Source organism: Engystomops pustulosus, chromosome 10 (genome assembly GCF_040894005.1).
Source record: "Engystomops pustulosus chromosome 10, aEngPut4.maternal, whole genome shotgun sequence".
In the NCBI taxonomy this organism is placed as follows: domain Eukaryota; kingdom Metazoa; phylum Chordata; class Amphibia; order Anura; family Leptodactylidae; genus Engystomops; species Engystomops pustulosus.
The window spans coordinates 6392262-6400766 of NC_092420.1; the positions used below are offsets into that span (position 1 = coordinate 6392262).

The 8505-nt window shown below is 48.8% G+C and overlaps 2 protein-coding genes across 2 annotated transcripts; one reads left to right on the plus strand and one right to left on the minus strand.

Moving 5' to 3' along the window:
- Positions 1 to 420: 420 nt before the first annotated feature.
- On the plus strand, positions 421 to 6203 carry TATDN2 (TatD DNase domain containing 2). The gene is made up of 7 exons (XM_072126952.1): positions 421 to 547; positions 1498 to 1790; positions 1952 to 2374; positions 2924 to 3700; positions 4235 to 4362; positions 4442 to 4625; positions 4842 to 6203. The coding sequence occupies exons 2-7, from the start codon at positions 1503 to 1505 to the stop codon at positions 4980 to 4982; spliced, it is 1941 nt and encodes a 646-aa protein (XP_071983053.1). The 5' UTR covers positions 421 to 547; positions 1498 to 1502; the 3' UTR covers positions 4983 to 6203.
- GHRL (ghrelin and obestatin prepropeptide) lies at positions 6193 to 7874 on the minus strand. Its single transcript, XM_072126953.1, has 5 exons — positions 7785 to 7874; positions 7591 to 7713; positions 7224 to 7334; positions 6838 to 6943; positions 6193 to 6317 (listed from the first exon to the last, which is right to left on the minus strand). The coding sequence occupies exons 1-5, from the start codon at positions 7857 to 7859 to the stop codon at positions 6292 to 6294; spliced, it is 441 nt and encodes a 146-aa protein (XP_071983054.1). The 5' UTR covers positions 7860 to 7874; the 3' UTR covers positions 6193 to 6291.
- Between the last annotated feature and the right edge of the window lie 631 nt (positions 7875 to 8505).

The following is an 8505-nucleotide window of genomic DNA, read 5'->3' on the forward strand; positions in this document are numbered from 1 at the left end:
AATAAGGCGCTGGGAAGGAAATCCCGCATTTCTCTCAGCTTTGATAGAGGGACCAGGAACACAGGGCTGTGGAGTTGAATTTGAGGAGCCGGGTCATAGGCCTCAGTGGTGACTGCTGGGGGTGTGTAACCACAGGATTAGTGCTGGGAGAGATTCTCTGTGAGGGACCTAGATTTATTTAACTATCTTGTTAATTTTTTTGGGGACAACCCCTTTAAATCCTATAACACAATCAGCCACCGCTGGAGGGCGCTCCCCGCACGTAGACGGATACTCTGTGTATACTCTGTGTATACTCCGCGCTCTCACCTCTCACTTTACTTTCGTTTTACCACACACAGCCCTAACGCGTCCTGTCACCAGAGTGTGACTTATCAGCCAATCACAGCGCGGCGTCTACGTCAGCCAATAGCAGAGAGGGAGGAAACCAGGCGCTGGTGTATCCTGGCCAATCAACAGGCGGCAAAGGGGGAGGTGCCGCGCTAGGACTCGGCCAATCACGTGTGGGCGCGCTGCGGGAGACGGAGGGAGTAGTGCACGGGCTGCTGTAAGTACACGCCCGGGGGTAAGTGGCGGCTCAGTACTGGGTGAGCGGCACGAACAGGAGAACTGCATGAAGGGCAATTCCTCAGCACATGGCGCGAGCAGAGAGGACTCTGGGTGCTCACCTCCCCCTTGTTGCAGTGTGTTATGGAGTTGTTGTTTATGCAGTTGTCTCTTATAACCAGTAATATCATAGATTCCTATGCAGATACAAGTGAGCTGCTGCCATTGCTGGGACTTGTGGTCCCCAATGACCCGGCCTGGGGTCTGCTGATGGGGGCAGTCACTATGGGGGTTATGTTATGGCGGGTGCAGAATTCTCCATGTGGTCCCCTGTCCCGTCATGACCTACAGTGACCTCGTCCACCTTAGGGTGACCTCAGAGCTGGCAGGGGACAATCTCTTAATGTCTGCAGCAATAGGGGTGATACCAAAGAGCATGTCCCTTTAAGAAGCCCCCAGAGCCATTCATCCCAAGTATCTAAATTATACAAAAAAAAAAAGTAAGACATTGCCTTTAAGAGGTCCTCTGACCCGTAAATCCTACACATCTGAATGCGGAGTTGGCGAATGATGGTGCTATATCAATAAAAGTTATTATTATGACCTCTGGGCAGTTAGACATTGCCTTTAAGAAGAGGTGCAGCCACTGCTCTGCTCATCCCAGAGATCTCAGTAATATTAGGGTAAGAAAGTCACATGATCTGACCCCAAACAGTAGGGCTCATACCTAAGCCTATGGCTGTGCGCTCCTTTAAGAATTAAAGGGACGGGCTGTTCTGTCCGTAGCAGCGCCTTCTGTTGACTTAAGCAGAATCTCTCTCAGTCCGGCTGTCGCGACCTTTGTTCATCCCTGTGTTCGAGTTGGCTCCTGCGCTGAGCCCCTCCGCGGGAATCCTCCTCGTTATGTCATTCAATCGTTGTATCATAGCGTTGTTGCTTTTTCTGTGCCAGGCGTCATGGCGGACCGGAGCGGCAGCGCTTCACGGAAGCACAAATGGCTGAGTCCACCCGAGATGTCTCCTAGCAAGTACCTGAGGAGCAGCGAGTCTCGGCGCGTCAGTCACAGCAGAGAGCGCGACGCTGAGAGCCCCAGCCCATCACAGGACAGGCGGGTGACCTACCACCCCCATCAGAGCACACCGAGGCGGAGGCTGGAGATCAGCACTGGGGTCCGCTCCACTGTGAGAGCCCGGAGCAGACAGGTCCATAGCACCGAGACCGAGGAGGAGGCACCACACCAAGAGGTACGGTACCCCTGAGTGACGTCAGCCTCGTGTATAGGCCTCTCCCTGCCCCTTATACACAGGGGTCACATGACCTATAGGGAGAGTCCTGTCCATTGGTTGCTGGATTCCGCCTGGGAATCCAACAAGGGTGTTTCAAGGGTTACATTTTTACATTCCAGGGCGAGAGAAGTAATGACCCCAATAGAAGATCAAGCAGAGAATTACAGAGACCTCGGACCCCCAAAGACGGCGCTTCGTCCCTTTTATTCCAGAAAGCGTTCAGCGCCATCCTGGGGACCCCCGGCAGATCCCGCAGATCGCTGGACAGTGCGGTCACACGTTCCCTGGAGGAAAAGAAAGCAGAGAAAATAATACATTCTGATCCTGAAGAGTCGCCCACGACCCACTCAACCCCGAAATCTACCCCCTCTGCGAAGGAAGCGGTGAGAGAGCGGAAGTGGAAGAGCGAGGAGATCAAGAGAGCCCCCAGCCCGAAACGCAGCATCGCCAGCGTGATCATTAAACGAGAATCCGTGTCCCAGCAGGGGGCGCCCCGACTCGTGTTCATAGATGAAGACTCCGATAAAGACGTGGATAATGCAGTAAGTCATCCCAAGGGTCGTCCCATATTATCACTTATTTTGTAAATAGGGGGTAATGTGATGAGCAATGGGGGTCTGACTGGCGGGACCCTCGCTGGTCACAAGACTGGGGGTTCATGAGAAGTCCCGCATGCACCTCTCCATGGCAGGAAACATGCGCAGCTTCGTCCTATACTATTTATACAGGGGCTTGTTATCCCCCTGTCCTGTGTGTGAGCACAAGCAGAGAGGAGATTCTTCTGATCTGGGGCTTGGGGTGACATTGTCTCAGAGACACTGGGGTGCGCCAGGTGATTTACGTTATAACTAGTCATGGTCACTCGAGGGGTTAAATGTCTACTATGGGAAGTTTCTTCAGTCTCACTTGTTGGAGCAGATGTGAGGGTCTGGACCACACTGGACCCCTCTACAGGGCAAAAACAAGCATCACCTGTGCACCCTCCATCGTATCCCCAAAATTAGAATGATGGGTGCCCCGTGGATTATCAGTGGGTGCTGCAGTTATTTTACATATTAATCCTTTACTGTTCTGTTTTCTCGTCTCTTCAGACAGATGTTACAGAGAAGGATCCTTCCATCGGCAGCGACTTCTCGGACATAGAAGACATAGAGCCTCTGGCCAGGTTTTCTCAGGACGATGTGGTTTCACCTTTTTGTTGCTCTATACCTGACGACCCCAAACCTTCCTCTTCCTACAAGAGTCCATTGAGTTGCTACACAGATCTGACCACCAGCAGCCCCATGTACAGGCCGCCAGCAGAGCACAACACGTGGCGGCAGAAGGAACAGGACAAGTCCTTTGTGTCAGAGACTTCCCTGCTGGACAGCGACTGTGAAAGCCCCATGGGTAAGGGCCAGGTACGGTCTGATTCTGTAGGCCCCCCATGGATATTTGGTAACACATCCAGATCCGTTCGGAGGACTCTCGAGATTCTTCCTTCTACAACCACAGACTCCAAGTACAAAGATGGCGGCTTCATAGACACACATTGCCACCTGGACATGCTCTTCTCTAGACTCTCGCACAGGAGTTCCTTTGCGGATCTTCGGGAGCAGTATTCCTCCACGTTCCCCCAAGAGTTTCATGGCTGCATCACAGATTACTGTGACCCTCGCACCCTGAAAAGGCTTCCGTGGCAGCAGGTGCTGAACGAGGACATGGTCTGGGGGGCTTTTGGCTGTCACCCCCACTTTGCTCAGTATTATGATAACCGCCAGCACGAGGATATGATGATGGCTCTGCGTCATCCAAAAGCCATTGCCTTTGGAGAAATGGGTCTGGATTATTCACATAAATGTTCCACCTCTGTTCCGGAGCAGATCTCGGTGAGAAAACCTAGTTCCTGGGGAGAGATTTTTTTTTATCTTGAGTGTTCTGTGAACCATACAAGGGGTTCTGTACTGTTTGTGCTGGGTATTGCAGCTCAGCCCTATTCATTTCACAGCTGAGTATCTGCAGTACCAGACCCAGTGCATGGCCAGTAGAGGAGTTCCCCGGGCCCATGCTAGTAGCGGTAATATGTCAGATTGGCTGTTTGGCCGCCAGTCCGGCATTCTATCCTGTTCGAGGTTCCGGACATCAATTCCGCTCAACTCTAATGGCGAAGAGCGGCGCTGTTCTTCAAATAAGACGGCTGAATTTTATTAATCCTGTACAGACCCAGACCATAGGTCATCACTTATCCTGGAAACCCCCTTTAATAAGGAAGAATAGAGAACATGTTGACAATATGTACAGGGAATGTGGTAGACTACGGTTGCTGTGGGTTACAGCGCATCTGCGGAGGATTTAGTTTGCAATTCTTGATGCGTCTTTTATCAGGTTTACTAGTGACATTACTCTAATTTCCACATGGGAAGGTTTTTGAGAAGCAGCTGAAGCTGGTGGTGCCTTTGGGGAAGCCTCTGGTCATTCATTGTCGGGGCGCAGACGAGGACTTGTTCAAGATAATGAAAAAATGGCTCCCCCGGGACTACAAGATACACCGGTGAGATGGGTGCCTACGTGTGGTCCTGGTGTGTACGTACATCACTGAGAGCCTTGTAATGTCTCCTCTTCTCCTGCAGACACTGCTTCACCGGCAAGTATGAGGACATAGAGCCGGCTCTGAAGGAGTTCCCAAACATGGCCGTGGGTTTTACCGCCGTCTTGACTTATCCTTCCGCTGCTGATGCGCGAGATGCAATGACCAGAATCCCCTTGGACCGACTGATTGTGGAGACAGATGCCCCATTTTTCGTTCCCAAACAGGTAACATGTAAAATCATCTGTGCATGGGAGCCGTGTACAGGGGGAGTCTCAAAAGCTTCAGAGGAAGCGCCATATGTGACAACCCGAAGGTTAGGAATCATCATAGTCCAATTAGGCAGAGTGTTTGCAGTCTGATACCATGAAATGCATAAGCTCTGTGTAGGTCAATGATCTATGTGCCATACTAACATTAGTCATGTTTTTTGTTTTCCTCAGGTGCCTAAGCGGCTTTGTAAATTTGCGCACCCCGGCCTGGCCATACACACCATTCATGAAATCGCCAGACTACGGAATGTACCTGTCAAAACCGTCATGTCAAAGCTACGGGAGAACACGTACCGGATCTATAGTGTATGAGGTGTCCCCCATCTACCCCCTTGTTTTAATTAAACCTTTTGACTTTTCTTTGGAAACCTGAGGATGAATCTCCCCGTCAGTGTCGCTGGTGTTCAGTCTCTTGTTTTATTGATATCTTGAGATATTTTTATGTTTTTAATTTAAATGTCTATATCATTTCTCCATTTACAGCACTTCCATTGAGAAGCTGGGGGCTTATAATGTAAGTTTAAGATGGAAACAAATGACGAGAAAAGGCTTTTATAATTTAGGCTTTTGGGACATATTAGTCAGAGCATTGACAAATTGATCTTTATGTCCCTATCCTTTGGTTGTGGAGTTTTGTTTAACAACAACTGCAGCTTCTTCGTTTTGGATTGGTGTGAAAGGGGAGGAGGAGGATGTAGCTTCTTGTTGTGTCCGACTCTGCATGCTTAGAGGAGGAGGAGGAGGAGGAGGATGCAACTGCAGTTTCATCTTGAGAAGTGTGATTGGGGGGATGCAGCCACAGCTTCTTTATGTTGATCCTGAGTGTTTTTGGGTTAGGAGGGGGATGCAGTTTCTTGTTGTGTCTGACTCTGCATGCTGAGAGAGGAGGAGGATGCAACTGCAGCGTTTCATCTTGAGAGAGGAGGAGAAGGATGCGGCTGCAGCTTCTTTATGTTGATCTTCAATGCTGTCAGGGGGGCGGAGGGGGATGCAGCTTCATCCTGTTTGATCTTGAGAGGGGGGAGGAGGAGGATACAACTGCAGCTTTTTTATGTTGATCTTTTATGAATGCTGAGATGGGGATGCAGCTGCAGCTTTTTTTTTGTGTTTGATCCTGCGTGTTGGGAGAATGCAGACGCAGTTTCTTTCTGAACATCCCCATGAATTTATCATGGCTTGTACAGCTGAATACCGGCATACAAGCCATTCATTCATTTATTTACTTCACCCTCTTCCTCTGTGCCAGGTTTGGTTGCAGGCTATAGTGCAGTTCTACGCGAGGTTGGACCTGCATATGATACATCCCCCATAGTGTTTAGGACATTACATTGTTGTATCTTGAATGTACTTAGCAGCAGACCTTTGATGAGGCTGTGGAGTACAATGTATATTTTATCAATCTAATCATCTATTTTATCTATTATTGGCATAAGAATAGATTACTATTCTATTGTTTTGGTAAGAACTTCTTTTCAGTTGTTGCCATCTCAGGACTGATAGCAAAAAATAACCACAAGACAGATTTGTTGCTGTAAACATCATCTAGTTTATTTCATCAAAGACGGGTCCATACAGTGACTGATAGGAGGGGAGTGCAGCTGTGTACGCTGGACGGGGAGGACTAGGCCTGCTGCTCTTCTGCTGTATCTGGAGGGAGAAGGAGGGAGGAGATGTTACATTGTCTTACAAGAATTATACTGCCTCTGCTATCAGCAAATATTGGAATAATCAGGGGCCCCGTAGCCTATAACATTCAGTTAAGGAGGAGGGGAGGAGTCCAAAACACACAGACCTACAATCAATTTGACCTATGCCCTGAGGGTCAGTGTAAGACATTGCTATATGAGCACAGGAGCGCCAAAGGGTCATTTGCATGTTTTATAAATAAAATTTTTGGACAAATCTCTAATTTCTGTGCCTAAACAAGACAACCTCCAGTATAAGCTTATCTACCGCTATGTAAAGGGATGTTTGGGTCAGAAGTAACATTTTCAAATGGTAGATTTCCTTTAAAAGCAAGTCCTCAGAAAATAATAAACCTCAGTGTGGGGTAGACTATAAGTAGTGTAGGGGTTATATTGTATATATGCGTAGTATCTTCTAACCTGTGTGACTTCCCCAATGTTGCACCCATCACCCCCTCCCTCCCACACAGAATTATCTCTACCTGGAGTGTAGCTGAAGAGTCCGAGCAGCAGGTCTTGTATGGCAGCTCTCTGCCTCTGGAACTGCTTCGCTGTCAGCCTCAGATTAATATCCAGAGGAATTGCCACCTGGAAATGAGAATATCTTAAGGGGATTCTCCAGGATTAGGAAAACATGGCTGCTTTCTCCTACAAACAGCACCACCCCAGTCCATGGTACTAAAGTGGTATAGAGCTGCAATACCACACACAGCCTGTACATGGGGTGGCGCTGTTGTTGAAGTCTTGATTTCCCAATCCTGGACAACCCCTCTCTATTTGCACCACTAGGTGATACGGATGTCATAAAGACTTGGCTGGGACCCAAGAGCATTATGTGATACCACAGGTCACTGCACAACACACAGACCTCCATCTCTTCTGGGTCTTCTGAACCTTCATCCCCAGGATCCTCCCAGGAGCTTCCGCTCTCCCTACGGTGCAGGTTGTTGTATTGTAGCTTCTTCGGTATCTTCTTGCCCTGGAAAAATTATAGAAGTTTCTATTTTAATAACTTCCCCTTACGTCAGAACTTGTGTGAGGTTCTGTGATGTCCTCAGAATGAAATGTGCAGACACTGAACCAGCAGGATGTGAGGAGCACTCACTAGATTCTAGGTCAGAAGGGTAATTCTGCATCTATATTTGGTGCTATGGTCCCCAAAATGCACAAGCTGCTGAGAACTACAACACCCAGCATGGCCTGAGACACCTAAGACCACCACGCATCCCCCTTACCGTGTTCTTCTGCATATCCGCTGGGCTCAAGAAGCTGGACCCTGCATCCACATCCTCCGGCCACAGAAGGCAGAACAGGACGACACCACAGAGAGCAAATCTACCCAACATCATCTCTGAGGACTGCAAAATGAAAAAGATGGTTAAAGGAGACCCCCGGCCACGACCCCACCTTCCCAGGAGATGAGACTCACATGGGATCTCACAGGAAAGTCCTGACACCGCCGGGTCCCCGGCACATTTATAGAAGCCAATGGAATCCGGAACATCTCCCGAGTAACCAAATGTGATGGAGACGCCTGCTGCTGCGTCCACACTACGAGGGAATGTGCAGAGAGGCCGCAGCCGATGGACTGACCCAGAGACCTCGTCCATTGTTCACCACCGTGTATTGTGCCGGTACTGGACGGTGCAGGAAGAATTTCATTCTATTTTGTTTGCTCGTGGTCCGATCTCTATATTGTACTGCTCTATTACTGTAGGGGTGATGTTTGTACAGGACACTAATGTAGAAAGCAAATATGTCACTTCCACAGTAACAACAGTCGCCATCAGGCCTGGAAATAACGACATAATCATAACGAGTGTTTACTGATCCCATATCTACAGCTATCAGCAACCTGGTAACTACAGCGTAACACATCCTGAGTTACATCCTGTATTATACCCCAGAGCTGCACTCACTATTCTGCTGCTGGGACAGTCACTGTGTACATACATGACATTACTTATCCTGTACTGATCCTGAGTTACATCCTGTATTATACCCCAGAGCTGCACTCACTATTCTGCTGCTGGTGTAGTCACTGTGTACATACATGACATTACTTATCCTGTACTGATCCTGAGTTACATCCTGTATTATACTCCAGAGCTGCACTCTTTATTCTGCTGCTGGTGCAGTCACTGTGTACA